This window comes from Schistosoma haematobium, chromosome 2 (genome assembly GCF_000699445.3).
Source record: "Schistosoma haematobium chromosome 2, whole genome shotgun sequence".
Taxonomy (NCBI): domain Eukaryota; kingdom Metazoa; phylum Platyhelminthes; class Trematoda; order Strigeidida; family Schistosomatidae; genus Schistosoma; species Schistosoma haematobium.
In genome coordinates, this window is record NC_067197.1 from 7,457,265 (window position 1) to 7,481,890 (window position 24,626).

At 35.3% G+C, this 24,626-nt stretch overlaps 1 protein-coding gene across 1 annotated transcript in view; it reads right to left on the minus strand.

Moving 5' to 3' along the window:
* MS3_00010734 (uncharacterized protein) overlaps positions 1–24,626 on the minus strand; it is a gene marked incomplete at its 5' end in the record, with an annotated part of 31,881 nt that overhangs the window by 1,336 nt on the left and 5,919 nt on the right. Inside the window, 9 exons of the mRNA XM_051219128.1 lie at positions 3,034–3,087; positions 7,730–7,842; positions 9,357–9,417; positions 11,283–11,363; positions 13,311–13,441; positions 14,887–14,926; positions 16,085–16,119; positions 22,073–22,130; positions 24,042–24,122. Of these exons, the coding sequence (XP_051067376.1) occupies positions 3,034–3,087; positions 7,730–7,842; positions 9,357–9,417; positions 11,283–11,363; positions 13,311–13,441; positions 14,887–14,926; positions 16,085–16,119; positions 22,073–22,130; positions 24,042–24,122 (654 nt within the window). The remainder of the gene's footprint in view (positions 1–3,033; positions 3,088–7,729; positions 7,843–9,356; positions 9,418–11,282; positions 11,364–13,310; positions 13,442–14,886; positions 14,927–16,084; positions 16,120–22,072; positions 22,131–24,041; positions 24,123–24,626) is intronic.

The following is a 24,626-nucleotide window of genomic DNA, read 5'->3' on the forward strand; positions in this document are numbered from 1 at the left end:
TAGGACGAAACGGCCGTCCAGTGCTTCCAGGTTTTCCATGGTGGTCTAGCTTCAACTGACTCATGATCTTAAACATTGATATTATTTTATTGTTAAATGTTTTGTACTCATTTAGAGGTTTCTGATTGCCAGATTTGTTGTATAACATAATATTTACCGTTTAAAGTAAGTGACAGTTGAGTTAAACTTCAGAATGTGATGTTATTAATCCAGCTCAAAGAATAAAACTCCATCAAAAATCATTCATCTGAGCAGCAAATCCTCTCCACCATATTATTAATCTTTTCTACAATTACAATTGAAACTCATTAACACAAAGTACAAATAGTATTAAGCTTTTCGAATGAGATTTTGTAGTATGTCTAACTTATATAGAAGTTTACATGATGGTAGACATTTCTAACTATTTAACAGAGATATACTCAAATAATATTTTGGTACGTAAATCATTCAGTTAAGAGGTAATTTTCTCTAGTCCTCAGTGCTAATCAAATTCTTTTGACAGAGTAGCAGTTTTCTTATTAGATTAGGTACATCGACGTAAATCAATAGAATCTTATTTTGCTACTAAGGATAACTATAGGGTGGGCGGTTGCCCCCCCATTTCATTACATTTAACAAAGTCCTGTTATCTAGTGGTCTCAAAATTGATAATAAAATATATTATGCACTAATCTATCTTAAACTCCGCCTGGAGTCCCTCCGGGAGCTACTGCCGGTCCCAAGCCCGGATAAAGGAGGAGGGTTGGGCGTGGGGTTAGCGACCCAATCCCGTAGAAATCAAACTCGCTAAAAAACACTAACCAGAAAAGTAAGTAAGTAAGTAATCTATCTTAACTAGAAGATATTTCGCTAGTGTAATAAGATGACGAAGAATATCAGAACTATGGGATTCTATATTAGTGCATTACATTATCACATAGTTCTGATAATCTTCATCTTCTTATTACATTATTGAAATTTATTAAAGGGACTGATTGCTTTAAGTTTCTTAAAAAAAGATTCCTTGTACATACTATTAAAAGGTTACATGAACTTGTCAATCTTAACCAAAAGATATTTATATTCAGAAACTTTCTGGTGATGAATTCAATTTTTTAAGATAGTTTATGTTACATTCTGATAATAAACTAGAAAAAAAGATATTATAAAGCATTGAACGTTGAACATATATCTTGTTCTAGCCCTCAAATGTCCTGTTATGGCCGAGAGTGGGTAGAGTCAGCCCTCGCTCTGCAAATGCTCTCATATGACCACGTATATACAGACACTGTCAGGGAAGTCCTACTCACTGACTTCTCGTAGTGGGAAGGTTGTTTACGAAATTGAGAGGATGAAAAGCGAATGTCTGACACTTTAACCAGGTTGGTGAACACAGAGAGTCCACCTAGAGGAGTTGGAAATCCATGATTCAAAATCAGTGGTGAACATGAGCTGCAGTATCCTGAAGGAACAAATGTCATGTGAACCAATTATGGAACTGCATCTCCTGATGTTACTCCACTGCTTTGTGGATCAGACCTTGAGGTCAAATTCTTTGGGTGTGGCCCTAAGAAAATTACCTGCTTCGATTTGGGTACCCGGGCAGTATCACAGCCCTCACACAAATCAAATGAGATTTGTGTGTTACATATCTATTTGGTGCCCCCTTGTACCAACATCTAAGTGTTCAAATAAATAAATAATAGTAAACAGGGTGGGCGGTTAATAATGACAACCATTTAAGTTTCACATGGGATAAACTTTACGATCTTGACAGTTTAAAGATGTTGTCTTTGATTGCCAGATTAAGTGGTTAGAATAAAATTTTATTTGAGGCATTAATCATGTTTAAGATTTCAGTTATATCTTCCTGATAAGTATAAATCAGTAAGAAACCTGCATTCAGTGGAACTTTTTCGATTGTGGCCAATCATGTAGCAATAGAGTTCGGTCTGAGTTAGTTACTCTATTAAATATATTTTATAAAGACAGATCTTTTCAGTTAACATCGTCTTAGCAAGGTTTCCTTTAAGAGTTGTAATTACCGACCCCCCCTATTACCAGGGATGGGAAGTGGCAGTGATCCTCAAAAGGCTTCGAGATTGTTTTTTTTTTACAAAGATAACCAAAGTTATAACTTGTAAAAGTTTACATGATAAATTAGACCAGTATGTGTTTCCTAATTAAGCTAAGAACTGTCGGTTAATACTCAGAACTAAACCATATTTGACCACTATTTTTCCATTGAATCGTTATCTATAATACAAACGAAAAACAATATTTCACAGAGTTCAACTAGGATTAAGCTGTCGTCTATAACTAACTCGCTTGTTTAACATAAATTGATCCAGTGTTAGCCTGTTCTACTATCTAGGATCTAGGACCTTCAAACAATGAACAGAACTCCTAACGCTTTAATCACTGACCTGCATTGAATGGTTCACATGTTTGACTTAAATCACATTCTGCAACGAAACAACTATTCAATACTTCCTAGTTTTCAATGGTTGACCAATTAAGATCAGTCAGTGGTGTAAACTATGAGATCTTGTGTATACTTACCGTAGTCAAAATGTTGTGGAGACCGTGAAAACACTAGGAAACATTTTATCCAATCAGTATCGAGTTTTTTTAAAAACATCTAGAAAGTAAAGAGACATGTGTCACATTTATGATTGGACGATTATCCGTCCTGCCACTACGTTTACTAGGGTTCTAGAACCTTACAGAAGCCCAAGGCTGTTTGAAATTCTACAAATACCCTCCTTTAGGTGCCTAAACTAACCTTAGAGTAAAGGTTTCTTTCAACATTCCGCGCCTTTTCTTACGCGTTTAAGTTGTGTACATTTAACCTACGGTTATAAGAAGAGCTTAGGAAACTGATTCAAGCGTTCAGTCAGAAATTTGATCCCAAATGTGCAAATAACTGTTTAATGAATACAGCAATAGTTTGTCACTGTTTTGTTTTTAAAAGGTAGTTAACAATAAAAAAAGGCATATTATAAACAAAGAAAAACGTTAACTCGTTGCTTCAATGTTCAATGCGCTTACTTTATAAATAACTTTGATGAGACCGACAGCAGATTTCTCGAAAGCTTTTATACACTAAATTGACAAAACATGAATGAAGAGATAAATTTATCAATTCAATGACCAAAGCTAGAAATATGAACTATCGAATTCTGTGTTACTGGTCTACAGTTAAAGTACATACAATTAGTTTGATATCATGTATGGTGGTGGGTAGACTCTACTAAAGTTTAAGATGACAGTAAAAATCAGTTCAGTTGTTCATGGTTTTCACTTACTTACGCCTGTTAGCCCTCGGGGAGGCGCATAGCCCGCTCAGGGTTTTCAGAAGCTCTTAAAATGTTGTTAATTAAGATCATGAACCGATTGATGTTAGACCGTCATCGTAAACCTGGAAGCACTGGATGATCGTTTCGTCCTAGTATGGGACTCCACAGCAGTGCGCGGGATTCGAACCCAGGATTTTCAGTCTTGTGCGCAAAAAATCTATCACCAATTTATGGTAAATACTTGGATATTAAATGCAGAGATTTCTGATGACTTGATTGTAGTAAATGTCAAATCAAGTAGTTATTTTAAGTCAGATAACTGTGTATAGGAAGAGGAAGGTATTTGCATAACTAAGGAAATTCATGATAATCTTTGTTATATAAATCCACATTAAGTAATTTATCATCAGTTAGTCCACAAAATTTAACTAATTATGTTTGAATATAAGATTCCATTACAAATTAACATAACCTAGGAGATTATCGGAAATTAGATATGATTGGACAGCTGTTCGGTTTCAATTAGAAATTCTTCCACAAACTGTATCTATAATCCTGTGCAGAACCAAACTCCACCATATTGCTTATGATACCTGCAAGTTAACAGGTTGGTAGTCAACAGTTCACACTTTAATGGGACATGATTCTCATCTATATTAGACTGACAAACAACTATAAAGTATATTAGTTCATTTTTGGATTGGTTGTTTGAGTCTTCTCCTTGATGTTTAGGATTGCAATTGATCAGTTTCTTATTAGGCATATGTGGTTCCTGTACGGATTGCCTCAATATTACTACTAATTTACATGTATTGTAAGCAGAGATGAATGATAGTTAGCAGTGGAATTCAGATTTTGAAGTTGTATGTTATTCATCACGACACGAACACCTGTTACTCCTCGTGAAGGAGCATAAGCCGCTCACCAGCATTCTCCATCCAACCCTGCACTGGGCAATTCTTTTCAGCTCTTTCCAGTTGTTATTCATCCTTTTCATATCTGCTTCTATTTCTCGACGTAATGTGTTCCTTGGTCTTCCTCTTTTCCGCTTCCCTTCAGGATTCCAAGTTAGGGCTTGTCTCGTGGTGCAATTTGACGATTTGCGTAATGTGTGTCCTATCCATTTCCATCATCTTTTCCTAATTTCTTCTTCAGCTGGAAGCTGATTTGTTCTCTCCTACAAAAGGCTGTTGCTGATGGTATCCGGCCAATGGATGTTGAGTATCTTGCGTAAACAGCTATTTATAAATACTTGTACTTTCTTGATTGTGGTTGTTGTAGTTCTCCAAGTTTCAGCTCCATACAGTAGAACTGCCTTGACGTTGGTATTGAAAATTCTCACTTTGATATTGGTTGAAAGTTGTTTTGAGTTCCATATGTTCTTCAATTGAAGGAATGCCACACTTACTTTGCCAATCCTCGCCTTTACGTCTGCATCTGAACCTCCTTGTTCATCGATGATGCTTCCTAGGTATGTGAAGGATTCTACATCTTACAGAGTTTCGCCATCAAGAGTGATTGGATTGCTGTTCTGCGTGTTGTATTTGAGGACCTTGGTTTTCCCTTTGTGTATGCTGAGGCCTACTGATGCAGAGACTGCTGCTACACTGGCTGTCTTCATCTGCATCTGTTCGTGTGTACGTGATAGGAGGGCTAGGTCATCTGCGAAGTCCAAATCGTCTAATTGATTTTGAGCTGTTCATTGTATTCCGTGTTTTCCTTCAGATGTTGAGGTCCTCATAATCCAGTCGACCACCAAGAGAAAAAGGAAGGGAGAGAGTAAACAGCCTTGTCTGACTCCGGTCCTTACTTGGAATGCATCTGTCAGGTGTCCCCTATGCACGACCTTGCACTGTAGTCTGTCGTGTGAATCCCGGATAATGTTGACAATCTTCTCAGGAACTCAGTAGTGTCGAAGAAGTTTCCATAACGTCCTCCTATCTACACTGTCAAATGCCTTTTCATAATCAATGAAGTTGATGTATAGTGACGAGTTCCACTCAACTGATTGTTCGACGATGATCCGTAGTGTTGCAACTTGGTCTGTGCACGACTGATCCCTACGGAATCTAGCTTGTTGATCTCGAAGTTGGGCGTCTACTGCTTCTTTCATCCGGTTCAGCAACACTCTGTTAAAGACTTTCCCTGATACTGACAGTAGTGTAATGCCTCTGTAGTTTTCACATTTGCTCAGATCTCCTTTCTTTGGAATCTTGATGAGGTGTCCTTCTTTCCAGTCCATTGGCACTTGTTCCTCCTCCCAAATCTTTTTGAATAGAAGGTAAAGCATGTTTGTAGTTACTTCGATGTCCGACTTCAGTGCTTCAGCTGGTATGTTGTCGGGTCCCGCTGCTTTCCCGTTCTTGATTTGTCTGACGGGCATTCTGATTTCTTTCGTCGTTGGTGGATTGACATCTATAGGAAGATCTATGTGTGCTGTTTCGATGTCCGGTGGATTCATTGGAGCTGGCCTATTCAGGAGTTTCTCCAAATACTCTACCCATCTGCTCCGCTGTTGTTGAGTTTCAGTGATGGGCTTGCCTTCTTTGTCTTTGACCGGTCTCTCTGGTTTACTGTATTTCCCTGCTGGTTTCTTCGTTGCATCGTAAAGCTGTTTCATATTTCCTTTTCTAGCAGCCTTTTCCGCCGTCGTTGCTAGTTCTCCCACGTATTTCTGTTTATCAGCTCTAATGCTCCTCTTCACTTGCTTGTTTGCTTCTATGTATTCAGCTTGTGCTTGGACTTTCTCTGCTCGTGTTCGGCTGTTGTTAATTGCTGTCTTCTTGTTCTTCCTTTCTTTGATCTTGTCCAGTGTTTCTATGGAGAGACATTCCTTATGATGGTGTTTCTTTAGGCCCAGAAACTTTTGACACGTTGAAGTTAATGCTTCCTTGATGCCTTTCCAGTTGTCCTCCATAGTAGTTTCTTCTTCCTTCAGTAGATCTTGTAAGGCTTGAAACCTGTTGTTGAGAGCTATCTTGAATTCATGGAGTCTGTCAGTATCTCGAAGGAACGCTGTATTGAACCTTTGTAGTGCTGTTTGTCCACTTGTCCAGTTCTTTTTTAGCTTCAGTTTTAAATTGGCTACAACTAGGTGGTGATCTGAAGCTACGTCAGCTCCTCTACTGGTTCTCACATCTTCCATTGTCCTTCGGAATTTTTTGTTGATGCAAATATGATCTATCTGGTTCTCTGTAGTGTGGTCCGGTGAGATCCATGTAGCCTTGTGTATACGCTTGTGTGGAAATATTGTGCCTCCTATGACCAATTTGTTGAATGCACACAGGTTTGCAAATCTTTCTCCATTTTCGTTTCTCTCTCCCATTCAGCCCATGTCGTCCCATGATATCTTCATATCCGGTGTTTTCTATTCCGACTTTGGCGTTTAGATCTCCCATCAGAATGGCGAGGTCCTTTCTTGGGTACTTCTCTATGATTGATTGCAGCCTATCGTAGAACTGATCTTTTTCGTCGTCACTGTTATCATTGGTGGGTGCATAACATTGGATAATATTCATTGTGATCCCCTCCTTCTTTGTTTTGAATGATGCTTTGATGATTCTGGATCCGTGAGATCCCCATCTACAGGTGCATTTCGTGCTACTTTGGACAGCATTAGAGTAACTCCCTGAGTGTGCGGAGCATTTTACTCTTTGTCACCAGAGTATAGCAACATCCCTCCTGTATCTAGCCTTTGTTGTCCAGCTTGAGTCCAATTGGTTTCGCTGATTTCCTGTACTGTCGAATTGTATCTCCTCAATTCCGTTGCTATTTGACTGGTCTTTCTGGTCTCCCACATTGTCCGGAAGTTCCATGTACCTATAAAAGTTGTTGCTATGATTGCTAGAAGGGGCATTAGTTTCGTGGCTTCCGAAGGAACTCGGCTTTCATCATGAATCGTCATAGTTCTTCTAAATGAAGACCTTCTGACTCCCAGGGCAGAGTGTAAACGGTTTGAATCAATTTTTCTGGTTATTGCTTTTTTTAGCGGGATGGGGTCGCTAACCGCATGCCCAAACCTCGTCCTTTACCCAAGCTTGGGACCGGCAGTAACTCTAGAAGAGCTACAGGTAGAGTTTTGTGTGTTATTGCTTCCAATAATTCCACAGTAACATATACACTCCTGGATAATTCAGTTATCACTAAATGAACATTGTGTTTTGTTTAAACTGAGAAATTGTAGTTGTTAATATCTAATAGATTCATATTCAATCAATTTTAATATCAAATCATATCACCAAATAATAAACTATACGGTTATTAGGCAAAGATAAATAGTAGCTAGCAGTGGAATCCAGGATGTGGGTTTCGTCCTATTTTGGGAATCGTCAGGTGGATGTACCTGAATCTTAGAGTTGATGTTAATGCTTTACAAAAAATACGTACTGAAATACATTTCATGACAGAAGTTACAAGAGAGTAAGAACACAAAAAACACCCCGACTAACCTTTTGATCAGAAGAACAAAGTTTTGTAGCTGATTGTTCAATAAACTCTGGTGTAATAATTGACTCTATATCTTCTTTCAATATGCTTAGTGTTTTCATCAACAGATTGGTATCTGTTAAAAACAATGAAATTAAAGGTGAATGGAGCTAATCAGAGTTTTATCTTCCAACTTTATATTACACGTTTAAGTTATTGACTGACATAAAAAAGAGAACACTTGATATTTCACACTAGTGGTACAGACATGGTCAATAATTGACCTGTCAACTAGAGATAGGTATCCACTCCAGACAATGACTGAAGGGTTGTGCAAGACCATGGATCGATTGTGGTTAGACATTAACACTGTTGGATGCCTGCTCAGTGGTCTAGAGGTTAAATGTCTATGCGCGAAACGTCGACTCTTAAATTCAAATATTATAGTCGACATATCTCTCATTGGCTGAATTCCCAATATTATTATTATTATTATTATTAGCTGTCGCAATTTTATGGAAGTTTCCAGAAGCCTATGGTAGATTTTAACCGTATAAATACCATTCGGTTTTATATTTAAACAAATTTCAGAGTAAAAGATTATCCATATTACATCTTGATTTGTATGGGAATCAAAATTTATCTTATCATGAAAGTCGAGAAGGTCAGCATCGCATAAACGGATTACTATAATAGAACGAATATTAGAAAAGTTGAAACTTTTGAAACCATTCATTGGGTCATTATTATTATTACTATTATTATTATTATTATTATTATTATTATTATTATTATTATTATCCATATTTCTATTGTGTGACTAGTAGTTAACCATATTGTTGCATTTCTATATTCCTCTTATTGTAAGCTTCAAGTGAACCAAACAATTGTCGTTATAACTTATTATCCCTTAGTTATTGCTAATTAATTATGTACTGTTTGTTTCGTCCTCTACCACTTACGGTATGGTTTTATTCAGAGTATGATTTTTTACTTGACGCACTGAGTGGTCAGACGTTTCAGGTATATCAATGTTTAAGTTTTTATGCATGAATGAATCGAGTATAACAGAGAAATAGTCTGTTTCTTATCTACGTTTTCTGATCGGCTAATGGGTTAGAAGGAGCTGTTTTATTCAATGGAAAAACGGCATTATTTTATATAGTAAACCATTTTATTGTTTGGTTGTGAAAAACGAATCTTCAGAGGAAGATAATACTTCTGTATTTAGTATTACAAAGCTTTAACGGAAAAACATAATCTATGAAGCTGTTGTAGGAAATAAAACTGGTTATTTGTCACCTGACACACTGTGAAATGATTATAACTGAATAATATGAATCAATGAATTATAAATGATACTGTATTAACTGTACACCTTTCGAGTTCTCTTTGTCGAGATATTCAGTTCTCAATGGTTTGTACATTTAAATTATTTACCAAGTTTTAGGTGTATGTACTCGACCTACAGCTATACTGTTTGTGTGAAGGTTAGGGATAGTATTTAACTGATAAAAATGTAGTAGATTTGTTGTGCTTTGAACATCCACTTCATTGTCGAAAGTCATGTACACTATCAATACTAAACTATCGCTCCACAGTTTGTTAAATGTTAATAACTTATATATACATATATATAAAGTAACTTACAGAATGAATCATCTAGGCTTGCCATCAATTCTTGTTGAACTGTTTCACAAAGTCCAAGATACTTCAAGAAGTGTGTACCGAAAAAAACAACACACAAGTTACATATTTTCAGTAACAGTTTAAAGATGATTTTGTCTAGCTAAAATTAATTTTCAATGTAAACAGTAGACTGCACAATTTCCACTCATCACTCATGCTTTTTACGGATAATCATTCATATATTGATGACTAACTCTGATTGGAATTCCTGGATTTTCAATAAGAAGATGTGATCAATGGAGTTTAATCATATCAGAAGTAATGCGGCGAGATTATAATTTATGGAAGAACCAATCAGATTTAAGATGACAGGTCTTGGATTTTGGAGTGAAATTTACCCACCCATTTGGCCAAATAGCGTTTTGACATTTTAGCTGATGTCAGTTCGTGATGAAAAATCGTAAATCTAATTCCTAACCCTAACCATCAACTGTGAATCATAATCCTTATTCTTCAAAGTGCTTTATAACCCCCATTTAGCCCCAGTAAGTAGGTAGACACTTTCAAGATCACTTTGGCGTCGCTCAATGGTTTATATAAAATCAGTCTGTGATAGAAATTACGTAACAGCATAATTTCTACTGATTAATATCTTGAACACTTACTTACTTATGCCTGTTACTCCCAATGGAGCATAGGCCGCTGACCAGCATTCTACAACCCACTCTGTCCTGGGCCTTCCCTTCTAGTTCCATCCAATTCTTGTTCATTTTTCTCATGTCTATCTCCATTTCTCGGCGTAATGTGTTCTTTGGTCTTCCTCTTCTCCTCCTTTGGACTTGAGGATTCCATGTGAGGGCTTGCCCTGTGGTGAGTTGGGTGCTTTCCTCAATATGTGTCCTATCCACTTCCAGCACTTCTTCCTGATTTCCTCCTCCGCTGGGATCTGGTTTGTTCTTTTCCACAATAGGTTGTTGCTGAGAGTGTCCGGCCAATGGATCTGAAGTATTTTGCGTAGAAAGCTGTTAATAAACACCTGTATTTTCTGGATGATGGCTTTCGTAGTTCTTCAGGTTTCCGCCCCATACAGTAGAACTGTCTTGACATCTGTATTGAAAATCCTGACCTTGGTGTTGGTTGACAGTTGCTTTGAGTTCCAGATATTCTTCAGTTGTAAATATGCTGCTCTTGCTTTGCCGATCCGCGCCTTCACATCTGCATCAGATCCACCTTGTTCATCAATGATGCCGCCCAAATATGTAAAGGTTTTTACATCTTCCAAATCTTCTCCGTCAATTGTGATTGGATTGATGCATTCTGTGTTGTATCGGAGAATCCTGCTTTTCCCATATCTTGAACACACTAATAAGAAATATATTACTTGGCTACTTCCAGTCTATTACATAACTTTCCACCCAGCAACTATAAATAATCGAAATCTACAAGAAATTATGTGACTAAAAATCATATTTAGTATAGTGATTGTGACTAGCTACGTGAGGGAATTCTCGGAGTTCTAGTGATAAGCTGTGACCAGTGGAGCTAATCCGTGTCAGGTACAATGAAAGATGGTCGCGCAATTTAGTGGATTGGTTGAGGTTAGCCATTAAGCCGTTGAATACCGGCTCAGTGGTCTAGATGTTAATTGTTTGTGCGCAAGAATGAAGGCTCTGTGTTCGAATCCCGTGAGTGGGATCATGGATGCACATTGCTGAGGAGTCCCACAATAGGACGAAACGGTCGCCTAGTGTTTCCAGGTTCTCAATCGTGGTCCAACATCATTTGGTTCATGATCTCAATCAAAAACTTGATAGTCTTCACAACTCTATACTGACATTTAGTATAGTTATATAATCCAATATTTTATAATATCAAAAAATAAAAAAAATTTATTGATTAATTATAAAGATTTACAATAAAAACTTTTTTCTTTAACCAAAAACTTACTTGACATGGTTCATAAACGCTCATGTTTACAACAAAATCATGAACTATCCCATCAAATGGTCCTTTAAAGAAACGTTTACACTGAATATAACAGTAAATGTAAAAATTAGGTTAATTTATGTTAATACGTTTTAATAAATTGTGAGATATTTCAATTCTATATTATAAGATATCATGAGCATAAAGGTTTGTTCCATTGATATGTACTTATATACTTTAATAGTTGAATTCATGAGTCGACGTAGGCTAGACTGCTATTGAAAAGCTGGAAGCACTCGACGTCCGTTTCTTAATACTATGGGACTCTTCAGCAGTGTGCTCTCATAACCTTGCACCAAAAAGACTCGAAACCAGGACCTTAGACCTCGCGCGCAAACGCCTAACCTCTAGACCGCTGAGTGGGCGTACGATGTTCTTATTGTCTAACTTCAATCAATTCACAATATTACGCGACTGTTTTCCATTGTGTTCAGTAAGTAACTGCCTCACATCAGGTACGGGTGAACTCCAGTGCTTCCAAGTTTTCAATAGTGGTTTAACATTGATCAATTCATGATCTCAATCACGTTTTTAATTAGTCTTAAATTTTACTGTAATGAAAATCACATATCAGAGTTTTCATCTCTAGCCATGCTTGTCATTATCTACCGACAGACGTCATATAAAGGAGGTTGTTGAATTTCTGACTGTCATATTTCAATATCATAACTTGTCAATTTGATCTAATGTCAAAATACATCATGTTTTTTAATTGCGTTCCTCTAGTCTTTAAAGGTGATCGAATTCTATCGACTAGCACTAAAAACAAGGCTAACATAATAATGAATACAACACAGTAATTAACTAACATGAATCCATTTTCGAACGTCGTTTAACTTTGATAAATGGTTTATTCAGTTTGTGAGGATTATAGATGAGAAATAGAATTTTAATGGGTTGATAATAAAGAAATACACTAGAAACAGGAAGAATGTACAGAAATGCTAATTTTTAACAGTATGACCTTCTAAAATACATGAATCTTGACCAAAAACCTGGAAGATTTCTAGCCTCATAAGTGAATACTTCAATTTGGTAACTTGATATTTAACTAAGAAGGATGATTAAATAACCATGAATGAAATTTCACATAGAAGTTTACTAGAAATTATTAATCAATATGTATTATTCCGCTTACTACAATGTTTAACATTGTAATTTGATTATATCGTGTATACCACAGGCTTTCTGGTATGTGCTATTGATGTCGACAGATATAAGTAGTATATATCATCAGTCGAAAATGAAATTTCTGGCGACAGAAGGTTAAGAAGATCAAAGAGAAGAGAAAAGAAAGACAACAGATAGTGATTCATGTGGAAACGAAGAAACAATGACGTCTGAGACGATTGATTGATATTTTGCAAATGAAGTATATACTGTATGGTTCTCAGATTTTACTAACACATTCTGTAATTGTGTGTTCAAATATATTCGATTGTCCGTCACTGGTGTTATTGTTCATAACAACTTTACTGACGTAAGTTGTAACCAAGTAATTCACATAGACATGAATTATTTAGGTTGGTGGATATTATTTAGTAAAGAACAAAATGAATAGTTGAAGTTTAGTTTTTTAACTCTCTCTTAGAAAATTCGATGACACTATAATTTATGGACAACCTTAGAACGACGCTAAAGTAACCTTGAGTGTCCACCTAATAATTAGGACCAAATGTAGGTTATAAACCTGTGCGAGGAACTAGAATTAAGATCTACAGTTGATGATTATGGTTAAGAATTAGATTTCAGGTTTTCATCACGAACTGACATCAACTATAATGCCAAAATTTTATTTAACCAAATGAATGAGTAAATTTCGCACCGAAATCCGAGACCTGTTATCTTAAATCTGATTGGTTCGTCCATAAATTATAGTCTCGCGGAGAATTCACTCACATAACTTCAACACAGAAAAGAAATCTGCGATATTTTAAATCATTATGATTTACATTGAAAATAGTTGTATAGATAAAGTATAAAACCTACTTGAGCACGAGGTTGTTTATATGGAAGAAAATTACACATTACAGATAATAGTTCAGCTGCAATCTTTCGTGTATAACTTTGCAAAAGTAACCATCGAATACCACGAACATTCATAACACAAGTTTCACAAACTTGGAAGAAAAAAAATATACAAGAGAATAAAGTACAGTATCATCTCTGAAACAATCTTAACAATCATTTGTAATTCTGATATGATGGGGATGATCTGTATTCAACATTAATTCCATTTTAATTCAATGTGATGATTACTTAGTATAGTATTTGTTTCTGTTTCCCAGAGTAACATTTTATTCTGTATAATATACGATATACTTGTATTAAGTTAATATGAACTATACTCAGCATATTGAGATGGTAGAGAAGAGTTGTAGCTTAGGTGGATGATTTTGATGAAGTTTTATTCTCTGAGACGGATGGTTTGGCCGTGGAGACTTCATCGTTCTTCTGAATGACATCATTAGGCACATACTTCAGATAGATAATGATATCGTTCAGAATAACGATGAATGTTCCACGACCAAACCATCCAGCTCAGAGAACAAAACTCTATCATACTTAGCATATGATTTGTTATAATTATTAATCAAAAATGGGTGTATGAATCAATATGTAAATGAATGTAGTTCCGACTAGACTTGTCGTGGTTGTTTGTGATTCTGGCTGCTTGTGGAATATATTTCCCTCTTCCGAACTTGGACTTCTCTCTCTAGTAAGCTGGGCTGGGATGCGTCGAATTAGATAGCTTATATGTCATTATGTCACAGAGTCTTCGTTCTGTTCTCAGATTAGGTGAACTCGTAATCGCTTCAAACATGGCATATTCTTAGTAATATACAAAATGTTAATTAGAAGAAGGATGTCTTTATTTTTCAGTAAAGTTTTCGACTAATAGCCCATTGTTATAATATATGATTTATAGATCAATTAAACTTGGCTTTGATTAATCACTAATTTTGTGTTGAATATAAGCTAGTTATAATGTAGTGAAGAAGACTTTTAGCTCAAATGGATACGTTCGATGTTGTTGACCTCATTGAGCTAAACTGTTTAGTTATGAAGCTTTCATTGTCGTTCAGGACAACGTAAACATAGTTCACCCCTCACATAGAAGCAAACTTCTTAAATTAGAGAAATCAACAACGTCATTAGCTGGTTCTATTTTATAGATACCAATAGTAATTATAATTTCGGTTTAGTTTATAAGCAAATATATCGAAACCTATTGTCTATCATAGCATATTACGTCGGGAAATAGAAGCAGATATGAAAAGAATGAATAACAACTGGAAAGAACTGGAAAGGATTGCCCAGGACAGGGTTTGATGGAAAGTGCTGGTAAGAGGCATATGCTCCTCCACAAGGAGTAACAGGAGTAAGTAAGTAAGTAAGTAAGTAAGTAAGTAAGTAAGTAAGTAAGTAAGTAAGTAAGTAAGTAAGTAAGTAAGTAAGTAAGTAAGTAAGTAAGTAAGTAAGTAAGTAAGTAAGTAAGTAAGTAATTAAGTAAGTAAGTACTGTCTATCATAAGTTTCAATCAATCAAAATCTTAATAACTCACTTAATTGGCATTCCAATTGTTCAAAATCATTTACAGAACTCTGAAATTCAAATAAAACTTCAAATGAGCTTTGAATAATACCTGTTGATTTTCATGATGTTTCCATGGTGATTATTGATCAAATAAGCCTAAGTGATTATGATCAATATATTCACAGTTAATTTTGTGAATGATATTATGATTTTATTCCTTTTTCTCAGAGTGAATTTTTTCCTTAGGGAGTATTTATAAAGTTAGGAATCAATGTTACATCAAAGAATTCAAATGATAGAGAATAAGGATATTCGTGGTGTTGTGTTCTGCAATCTAATGCATCGAGTTTAAAGTATATAACACTTCCAGAAATAATTCAGATATTCTGTAATAATAATACTCATTTACATATTTAATAGGACTGAATGTATCCAATAATTTTGTTAGTTGTTCCAGCCCCCAAATGCCCTGGTATGGCCGAGAGTGGGTAGAGTCAGCCCTCCCTCTCGAAATGCTCCCACATGGACACGCATATACAGCCACTGTCAGGGAAGTCCTACTCACTGACTTCTCGTAGTGGGAAGGTTGTTTACGAAATTGAGAGGATGAAAAGCGAATGTTTGGCACTTTAACCAGGTTGGTGAACACAGAGAGTCCACCTAGAGGAGTTGGAAATCCACGATTCAAAATCAATGGTGAACATGAGCTGCAGTATCCTGAAGGAACAAATGGTGTATGAACCAACTGTTCGTCACCGGCCTCCATGAGACTGGATTTCCTGACGTTACTGCACTGCCTTGTGGATCAGACGTTTAGATCAAAATGTTGGGGTGTGGCCCCCTAAGAAGACCACCTGTTTCGATTTGGGCACCCGAGTGGTATCACAGCCCTCACACAAATCAAATGAGATTTGTGTAGCGCATATCTATTTGGTGCCTTATTGTACTAATGTTTATGTGTTTAGAAAAAATGTCCTACTCCTGATTGATCTGAACCTATTATTTAACCAAAAAAAGTCTTTGAATCGCTGAATGAATACATGACTTTCGATTCGCTTATTCAACAATTCATATTTCTAACTCATAACATATATATGTAGTTCATAACAATCATACAATACTGTCAACAGCTAATCATATATCTCAGAATTTATAATCAAACACCAAAAACTATATAAAAATTTTTTGAAGAGAATAATATCATTGTTATACATAACAATACATACCTCAATAGGTTCTCCGTAAACTGTATTCTTCAAACCTAAATAATTATTATTGAATGGTACAAAAAAACGCAAAATATTAACCATCTTACCAAGTAGAGATATTAGGAGGAAGATTTTAGCGAACATTATCTCAGCAGTATGTTTACTCAGGAACTCCAAGTATCTATCTATCTATAATAGTTCAACTAGTAATCAAACAGTTGTTTAAATCTTTTTATCTTAAATAAATAGACTGGACTAATCATTTAGTTGCATAGAATAAATAATACTTGAACTAATAGTAATAATAATAATAGTAGTAATGATAGTAATACTAATAATAGTAATAACGACTGAAATACTTTGATCTAAGAATTTCTGTTGTTATCTATCTTGAACAGTTTCAAAAAACAAAATTATTTAAGCCTCCTCTTTGTGTATCAAAGTTCACATGTACATGATTATATGATAGATAATCTATGGTATTCGTTTATAAAATTATTGAATAACTATGATTTATGCCAGTTTATAGTGAATTAAACAAACTGGTCAATATCAGAAGGGGTTTTTGTGGATATTCTAGTTTCGTCGATTGGTTGAAGTTAGAAACTAACACCGTTGGATGCTGGCTGGGTGGTCTACAGGTTAAGCGCTCACGGGTCCTGGGTTCGAATCTCGCGAGGCGGGATCGTGGATGCGCACTGCTTAGGAGTCCCAATATAGGACGAAACGGCCGTCAAATGCTTCCACGCTTTCCATGGTGGTCTAGCTTCAATTGACTTACGACCTCAAATATCGAAATTGGTCAATGTTTAATATATATTACTCATCAAGTTATTCAGTAGTTTATTCATGTTTACTAATTAATATATGGATTGAAATGATGATAGATATTTTTGAGAATGAGTATTAAGGAAGTGAAATCAGCTAGTCGATTTAATAAAGTTTGGTTATGAAATAAGAAGATGAGGGTTGTCAGAATTACGTAATATATTTGAGCAATACATTCAGAATAGTTGGATCACATATATATACTTGTTAAGACATTGTTATATGAAAAATACAAGGTCAACTAGACAGATTAAACGTAATGATAAAGTACACAAAAACATTGTGAAAATCACTCTGAATAATAAATCAGTATTATCAGGGTAGGTTAAGGGTAAGAACAAATTGTTTTTGAATACATAGATGGGGTTTCAGTTTGTGTATAACCATGGCTTCTAAAAATTTTAGTATGCGCTCTTGAAGACTTGTGTACAAAACTACAAAGGTTGACTTACCAACCAACCTTATGACTGGTCTCAACCAAACGTTTCACAATGGATGAAGACGTTTGTCTATCCTGGGATCTTATCTGACCATTAGGAATCATTTGTTTTTGGAGCCATTTAGACATGTGTTCAGCCAGCCTAACTTGCAGATCATGATTGCTCCTTCTCATGTACGTGTTTCCACACATACATGTAAATTAATAGACACAATCGGATGTGATACAATCGCTTACGTGCTGTTCAGGTTTTGAATGAAACATAAACCTTGAGCTGCATAAAATGTCCCGTTGATGGCGAATTTAAATCACCGTTTCAACATGAGACTATTTGAAATACCTCTGAATGGTAAAATAATGTAAACTCGCTTTTTGGGTACCAGAAGAGTCATAGGTCTAATCGTATTACAACCTTCCCAGTGGTTTATGAATGTCAATGAAAAACCACTATTCATTAATGTTTCAATCAAGAGCTACGTCTTTACTTCAATAGTATCGCTAGTACAAATATAATTGATTTTATTGAATAATCCACGTTTGTAATGGATTGGGCAATGACTATGGAAATTAAGATATTACCCTGTCCATATCAGCTTTCTATATATAGAACGTTTGATAGAACCATTATCTCTTCTACTAATCAACATATCTAGAAAGGGAAGTTGGTTATTCTTCTCTCCTTTGCATACATGAGAAATATGCTTTTGACTTATGTTGAGTTCTTTTATGTATAATCACATATGGATTTAATTGGTTACCTTCTAGGGAATTTTGTATGATCTGAAGGTAACCTTTTTTATCCGGAACTAAGATTAGTTGATAAGTCGTTGAAAAACAAGCAAATTTTTAAAGGTTAATGTGAACCGTTTTTTTGATGGACTTTTTGTTCTTTGAGCTGGATGATTTGATCGTGGAGCTTTCATCGTTATTCTGAACAATATCATCAGCATAAACTTAAGGTAAAAGTGAAGTGTTCGAATTTCTCCATATGCGTTTCACAGCTTGTTCTGTAGACCTTGATGTAGATTGGTTCTTTTTGACCTTAAACTTGAGCTACAAATGTTTTTCGTCTCCTAATTTGAGCTGTAGGTGTACACTCACAACACACCTAGTGAAAAATTAATTCACTTTATTGCAATTTAATGTTATTTTTCACGAAGATAGAACGACTGTTCTTTATTCAATAACCAATAGTCCATCAGTTCCCTCTTCTAACTTAATTAATCCCTTCGTTGGACTTTAGGATATTATATCTTAAAAGTGGGTATTAATAACGACTTGATTATTATTTTAGTAAGATGTTTGTGGAAATTCGTCTTGATATGAAAGTAAATTGTTTAGGATTGGCATCTATTGGTCCATCACGGCTCCATGGCTGAGGCCTTAGAGATGGTGTAACTCTGAGTTGAATTGTTATTAGATATGACTTAGAATAGAAGTCAATGACCGTCCTGATGCAGCTTTTTTTTCACATTCTTTATAAAAGTAAGAGGAACCCTTTTTACTCAAAGAATTCTTCCTAGTTGTATTCTTTAATTGAAATGTCTCTCCTATTACATGTACTATTGATTCACTTAATTTCACTCATTGAAATATTTCGATCGTACTCACTATTCTTTGTCTAGCTCTTCAGAGCTCAGTCGTCTAGAGGTTAAGAGATCACGCGCGAGACCAGAGGTTCCTGGTTTGAGTCCGTTTGGCACTGGATCGTACATGTGCACTATTGAGGAGTCTTATACTAGGACGAGACGGCCGTTCAGTGCTCTCATGTTCTTAATAGTGGTCTAATATTGATCGATTCGTGATCTCAATCAAAACTTGACAATCTACACAACACTATACTGATATAAATAATTGCAATTGAATATTTTGTTTATTTATTGTACTCCATGTTTACAATCGTATGATAAACGAACTTTCGATTGTTAAAAATAAAAGATAAAAATGTCAATTGGTAGATGAAATGCAACAATATGATGTCGGTGAGTGAATGCTTCTCATCAAACTGAATTATTTAAGTAAACATCCGTATAATTTTAGATGAAAGACAAAACTACCAGTCAGAAAAGTGGTTCATTTTAAACGATAAAATGACATGCTTATATGCAATATACAAGCGTAAAACAAACATGATAATATGTTATAGGCGATAGAGAGAAATCAGTTTTGGTTAAAGTTAGACATTAACTCCATTGGAGGTTAGGGGCTCGCGCGAAAGACCGAAGGTCTTGGGTTTGGATCCCGCGAGCCGGGGTCGTCGATGCGTATTGCTGAGTTCAATACGAGAACAAAATGGACATAGAGTGATTCCAGATTTTCCATAGTGGTCTAAATTTAATTGACTCATGAATTCAGTTTTGTCTAACCAATTAAAACCTGATTGTTAGGCCTAATTTTCGGATATCATATCCATTTTATAAACTGTCCAGTTGCAATTTTCATTCTAATCACTTCTCATTATTCTATTTTTATAATTGAAATGATATTTGAATCCCCCCCTCCAAAAAATTATTTGATTCAATCTGTTGCTGTACGCTCATTGACATAAATAAACTAATTCACTTAATTTCATTCCTACTACACAGCTGATGGTCATGACCATTTAGTCGAGTTTTCCAATTTGTAAAATCTATGCTATTCTTTCATCTTGGGAAGGTCTCCTAACAGAAAACTTCTTGGATCATCTTGATGACCTAAACGTATGCAAACCAAATCTGTAAACAACTTTCATACTACATCTACGTTTAATATAACTTATTATCGAATATAATCAATCTTTCTAATCATTATAAAAAAACAGTTTAGTAACCAATAGAACGATGTGTAGTTTCGTCATATCTTTTGAATCTAATTTCAATATATCAATCTCCTATTATGTAACAATTTTATCACTGATACCGACACTTATGTTTTCTACCCTTGGCTTTTGCCAACTTACGTCACCTATTGCGAAGGCCGGATATCCGTCTATCAATAAAAGGACGACTATACTGCGCGGCAGTCCGTTCTGTTTTAATTAACGACAGCGAAATGCGGCCATTAAGAGTAGAAGATACTTGTGAGCTACTAGTATTTGACCACAGATGTCTTAGAAATATTGCTCGCATCTGCTGAGATCACCGGGTAAGTAATAGTGAGGTTCGACGCAGGGTATTAGGGAATGATGGTAAATCAGTTGATGAGGTTGTTAATCTTCATCGACTGAGATGGTTGGGCCACGTGTTACGTATACCTGAACACCGAATACCACGACGTGCAATGCTAATCGGTGTTGGAGATGGTTGGAAGAAAGTTAGGTACGGTCAAACCAAAACGTCGCATCAGTGCTTGAAGACACTAACCTCTAGTCTGAGCCATGTTGGTAGATGCAGACCACTTGACTGGGGTTTGCGTGACTGTCGTGGGTGACATGGCTCAGAATCGATCACAATGGCGTCGGTGTATACACTCTCTGTCTTCCCTTAAACTATGAGATTAAAATCACTTCATATCTTTCTTTGTACCAACTAATTCTTTTCTCCTGTACTATATCCTTATATGCAATCTTTCTTTTACATATTACCACCTCTGAATTAACTACTTTTATGAATCCGGTGTTCATCTTTTTGTGTTAATGAAGTATGGCAACTTGGATCGATGCATATATGTGCCTGGTCCTACGTTGTAGCTGACTGACTGACTGACGAAATAAACCCCACGAAATAAGAAAAACAAAGGTAGATTGAAATAATTGGCAATATTATGAAGTGTATTTCCGTCATTTCAAAAGATCTATCTTTCTGTTGTATGAATTCAACGGAATAAAATTTATCTAAGTAGATAAGTCATTATCTGAAATGAAAATACAATAACTTTAAACATACTTAAATTGTAATCAATAGTAAATAATTTTTATTATCAGTTTTCATAAATGACATGGAAGATTTGACCAGACATTACTGACGGAACATCTTTATTTGATTTAGGTTCCATATCAACATGATGTACCAGTAAAGCTGAGGAAACTGGTGTTCTAACATCAAAACATAGTATAAAGTCATTTAGAATAGTAGACACATTACAACTTGATCTACAAAATTCAATTATCATCAACTATTGGACAAACATGACATTTAATTTAAAACTCAGTAACAATACAACTCAGGACGATACAGGTTGAAACTACATAGGAAGGTGTCAGTTCCCTCAATGTTGTAGATACGTCTTGTTGATGGGTAAAAAACCGTCACGAAATGTATACCAAAAAAATCATTTCTTGCTGTTTGCTAACAACCACTTATAGTGCTAATAAACTATTATACAGCCGTTTTCAATTACGTTCAAACATCTCAACATTATACATTCAAGCGCATACTTCTAAGCTTTGCTATATTGAATAAATCTATCAGTCACTATCAAAAAACACAGAATAAACCCACGTAGCTTTCATTATTATCTCAAAATTAATGTTTACTTGTTATTGAAACTTATTGGCTTGAAAGATTTCTTCTTAAGAATTTAACTCTTTTTAAGGTACAATCTTCAGAATACTTAATAATCTAAGCACTGGAGATTCGGTTTTCATTACACAATATAAAATCAGGAGTTAAATGCCTAGTTCTATGAGAAAGTGTGTTTAGTATTACAAGTGAATTGGAAAGTAAAACTCAAGCTAATGAGCAAGTATATGATTTAAGACAGGAAGGATATGGATCAATCATGAATCATCAGATAAATGAACAAATCTTTGTATTACTTACAGGTCATTGTCTTTTGAAAGCTTGGGCATGGAATTGTATTATGACATAATCCAATATGCTACAATTGAATAGAATTGATATATTTTATTATTTCGGAATGTAATTGTTATATCCCAAAGAGAATAATGAATGGTAACTGTTGCGATCCTTTTGTGAACTAAGTAGCTAAACTATGCATATTTAGGTTTCTCTTATTAAACGATTTATTTTGACCCATGGACTATTATTGTATGATTTACCATTCTTGATTTATGCCCAGTTTATTAATGAAAATCTCCCACATTCACAGCCACTTTTTTGGCTAGATCTTGTATAAATGTGTATTTTGTATTTTATGATACGATGTGGTCTGTTTGGTTTGTATATAAACTCAGTATGTTTGAAATACATGATTCATATGGCGGAGGCTGATATTGGTGTTCTGGACTTAACAGTCAAGGCTAGGTAAGAAGAAGGACTGATAAGGATTCTAGACTACTCGTACAGGTTTTATGCGTCATTGGTTCGGTTGATAAGTCACTGTTCTCTAATTGGTGGTATCACTACGTTATACATTACGAGAAACCAAGACCACAAGTTATAACACGTTCATCATATGATTGTAAAAATGAAGTGCAATAAATAGACAAGATACTTAATCAGTAAAAGTAATCACTATTCACTAATTGGCGGCATTGTCACGTCCTATATTGATTGAAGCAAGTCCACAAGTTATAACAGTAATCATGTGTTGAAATTAAAAAATAATTGAAAATATGATAAACATTACTGAAATAAAGCTTGTCCCAAGTTCAACAATATAAACATATGTAATAATATAATTTAATGGGACAACATAGTCAGTCAATCAGTGGTCTTGAGTGCTGTTAGAGGTATGAGAGCAGTTATCATTTCATGGTTGCCTACCCCAAGAAAAGGTTATTCTGGAGATACCTGAAAAGGAAATTAGATTAAAGGTGGTCTTAGTGACCTGAGAGAGTGACTGCAGTGACCAAGGGAAAACTGCTGGAGGTCGGTCACACACGATCTTTTTGTGATCGATTTTCGTGTTAGCTCCATACTTGTTGAGACCTTACCAACGGAGACGGATATCCGTGGGATAAGGTGAGATGTGTATTTTCAGGGTCGACCTCTTCTTAACCCACCTCTCCTTGTGAGAAGGCAGCATCACTGTCATGCTGGTTGTCTGAAGGAAACATCTTACTACCGTCACACATCTGTACAATCAGCAGTATGACTTTGCCTTCGGATCTTGAGTTTGTTGCTTTTAGTCTCACCACTCTTCGATCGACCTGTCTGATATGGTAGGACATTGAGGAACAGATGTTCTAGCTAGTATAGCTTGGTTGCTTCATCACGACAAGCAAGCCCGGCCACCACTTCAAGGTAGCAACAACATAGTAAAATGTTTGGTGCCCAGATTCATAAACAGGAGTAATCTTCTAACTTGCAACTCAATGGATTAAAACTGATTATTCTAACCAATAAAATCGTTTCTTAAAATAATAAACAAATACGGAACATTAACTACACTTCATTTTACAGAGGCTATAGTTATGTATCATCTCTAATCTAACATATAAGGAGAAGAAAATTGTAATACATTCTTCTTTTTCCTACCATAAACAATGAACCTGAAACGTTTTCATCTACTGTATAATCCTAACTACATTCATCTAATAACTTTATTAATCATTTGATGATTATATATTCTGTTATTTTCATCATAATGATAACAAGCTAGAGATATAAACCACTGGTTACCAACTTAGTGGTTCCCGCGAGACTTAAATATTCTTGAGTTATATCCTCTGTGCTAAGGTTTTGAATGTACATTACTGAAGTAGCCTATACTAGGATAAAACAGCTGTCTAGGTTTTGTTGCTTTTCAATAATAGTCTAATTAAAACCATTGAAAGTTGGTTTCATGGATATGAACAATGAAGAGGAAAAAAAAGTGTTTACTTACAAAACAAAAGTTATTTTCATTAATTTTATTCACCAATTCATGAATTATATCAACTGCACCACCGTCTACAAGATGATAACACTACACCGAATGGAATTAACGTAGATAATGAGAGACACACACACACAAAAAGAATAAGTTTTAATAATAAAGAATAGTAGTTAGATTGAATAATCACTATTAAGTCATGATCAATTTCATGTTTACCTAGTCTAGGGCATTGACTGAATGCTATCCATTAAAAAATGGTAATATGGAGAAAGGTTTAAGTTTAAGCATCAGTTGAGCAACAAACCCTTGTTTGATTTGATTTTTGTGTCAAGTTGTCGTTTAGTTAAAAGCTTTATCTACAATCTAAAGGGAAGTAGTATTGCATATGGGGTAGTGAACGTGAACATAAGTGGGAATAATCAAATGTATTTGAACTCTAAGTTACAGAATCCCTTAGTAAAATCTGAGAATCATACAGTAAATACTTCATTTGGAAAATGTCATTCATTTTTTATTGTTCTTTCGTTTCCACATCAATCATTCTTTGTTCTTGTTCTCTTTTCTTTTCTTTTCTTAACCTTATGCCGCCAGACA